The 2,500-nt window shown below is 36.2% G+C and overlaps 1 protein-coding gene across 1 annotated transcript in view; it reads right to left on the bottom strand.

Moving 5' to 3' along the window:
* LOC134451589 (voltage-dependent R-type calcium channel subunit alpha-1E) overlaps positions 1-2,500 on the bottom strand; it is a 267,141-nt gene that overhangs the window by 42,765 nt on the left and 221,876 nt on the right. The window contains exons 26-29 of the mRNA XM_063202094.1: positions 2,401-2,460; positions 1,981-2,087; positions 969-980; positions 442-538 (exon numbers count right to left, since the gene is read on the bottom strand). Coding sequence (XP_063058164.1) covers positions 442-538; positions 969-980; positions 1,981-2,087; positions 2,401-2,460 — 276 coding nt within the window. The remainder of the gene's footprint in view (positions 1-441; positions 539-968; positions 981-1,980; positions 2,088-2,400; positions 2,461-2,500) is intronic.

Raw genomic sequence — 2,500 nt, forward strand, 5'->3', positions numbered from 1 at the left:
AACTTGGAATTAGAAATGATAAGCCAAGAAACATACAGCATTGTAACCTTATAGGAGGCGCCTATAGCCCTGTAGCCATAGTTATCGGTCTATGATGGGAAATTGGTTTGACATTTTGTCAGAGATTTCCTGACATTTTCCTAAATATAACACAAATATAGAGTGATACCATGTAATCCCAAAATGATAGCATGTAATAGTGTATATGCTGTAAGTAAAAAGTATGAAAGCTACATTTTAATTAATGATGTGTTATTAGTTTGGGTTTGCGATTATTTACAGATTTCTATATTGTAATTCATTTAACATTCTTTGCTTCTACCTTCTTCTTAGCATTTAGTATCTTGTATTTATCTTTCTTCAGTCTGTCCTTGAAGTTATCCTCAGTTGAACCTATACAGAATGCCAATATTGCAGAGATATATTCAGGAGTTACTGTACCTTTAGCTTAGGGAGTCTCTTAATTGTCTTCAAAGGTCTCAAGACTCGAAGGACTCGCAATGATTTGATGGTCTTAATATCCCTCCCTTTATTATTCCTGTGGAGACAACACAACACACAACATGCTCTTAACATCTCTTTTTTCATCATTTCTATGGAGAAAAAGCACTGCATGGATTCATTTCCACAAACATTTGAAACATGCATGAAATATCCAATGATGATAAGTGACATGATCAAACAAACAAAATTGTGTATCTAATCAACACGGACAAAACCAACAACTGAAACAAAAAAAAAAATATTTTTTTTTGATGGAAAGAGACATAAATTAAATTAAAAACTGAAAGAACAATGCTGACTAGAACCTAAAGATTAACATTAATGAGCACTTAGTTAATTACGCTGGTAAATGATCAAAAGAATACAGAAAATGAGGGCTACATGCAGGTCAAACTACAGTTAAAAATGTCAGATTAGGATTGAAACAGAAAAGATGAATGCTACAACTGAAGAACATATGTTACCCCATCACATTGCTGGTGTCCCCGGCAAATCAATGAAGCAATGAGAAAGACATCAGAGAAACACAGAATCAAATTCACATTTTCAGATGGAAGAGAAATCATTGTAGAGATGTAGACTATATTACTGTCCTTCACATTACTGTGAACTACATCATACCAACATCACAATGTTTAGAGGTGTGAAGATCATGATTTACAAGGTGTTGACTTATGCATAGGGCAGAGGTACAGGGGTTGGACAAAATAACTGAGACACACGTCATTTTAGTGTGGGAAGTTTCATGGCTCAAGTGGACCAGCCTGTTGGCCAATTTTCATTAATTGTACATTACACCAGTAATGTGAAGTGTGGAGGTTAAATAAGCAGGGTAGGAGCACAGTTTTGCTCAGAATTTTCCAATGCACACAACATTATGGGTGACATGTCAGAGTTCAAAATGGAGAAATTCTTGGTGCGCGTGTAACCGTTATATCTTTGACCGAGACAGCAAGTCTTTGTGATGTATCAAGAGCCACGGTATCCAAGGTATTGTCTGCATACACCAAGAAGGATGAACCACATCCAACAGGATTAACTGTGGATGTAAGAGTAAGCTGTCTGAAAGGGATGTTTGGGTGTAATGACAGGTGTCTCAGATATTTTGTCCAACCTCTGTACAAAAGGCAGACTTACACATAGGACAATATTATAGGATCCTAACTGAAATATAGGACAGCGGAACTGTGAATTTGTATGCTGTGATATGTGTGGTTGGGTGTGTGAGATATGGGAAGTGTAGTAATTGGATGTGTGTGATTGGGCTACTACGTGGTTATGCGTGTGTGAGGTTTTTTTTAAAGTACTTTACTAACCTTTTTATTTGAATTATTTATTGCTTCAATCAACAAGGAATACTCCATTTTGTTTAACTCGTTATAATGACAAATAAAACAATATTCTATTGTAAGATCTTGACTTGCAAATATATACATGTATAATATATTATAAATAATATTATAAGATCTGACTTACGTGAGAGCAAAGGCTACCAGGGCTCCTATAACTACAACAAAGTCGAGAATATTCCACAGATCTCGAAAATAGGAGCGATCGTGGAGAATCAGACCCTGGTCAATCATCTGGGGAAAAAAAACAGATTCAATACAATTACACAAATATTAGCCTATAATATGGGATGCAACATGGGTCTGTACGCCTGATTGAACAATAAGTGCTTTTGACTTGAGTCACAAATTGTTACTGAGAGAGTTTATATTTTCATGGAAAACAACAGCTCTCAATATAATTTGCTTTTGATTGCAAATGCGTATATGTTTGGATGAGACTCTGAGGCACTCTGTCACAATCATGTGTAGCAAGCAAGTGCCACTACAGCCTAGTCAATGTACCGGTACTCTAAAACCTCTACTGCAGAGGTCAGCATCCACTCACCTTGATGATCATCTCAAATGTGAACACGCCAGTGAACACATAGTCAAAGTACCGCAGCACCTGGAAAAAAAGACATACAAGACAAGTGATGATGTTTTTT

This window comes from Engraulis encrasicolus, chromosome 6, assembly GCF_034702125.1.
Source record: "Engraulis encrasicolus isolate BLACKSEA-1 chromosome 6, IST_EnEncr_1.0, whole genome shotgun sequence".
Classification (NCBI taxonomy): Eukaryota; Metazoa; Chordata; class Actinopteri; order Clupeiformes; family Engraulidae; genus Engraulis; species Engraulis encrasicolus.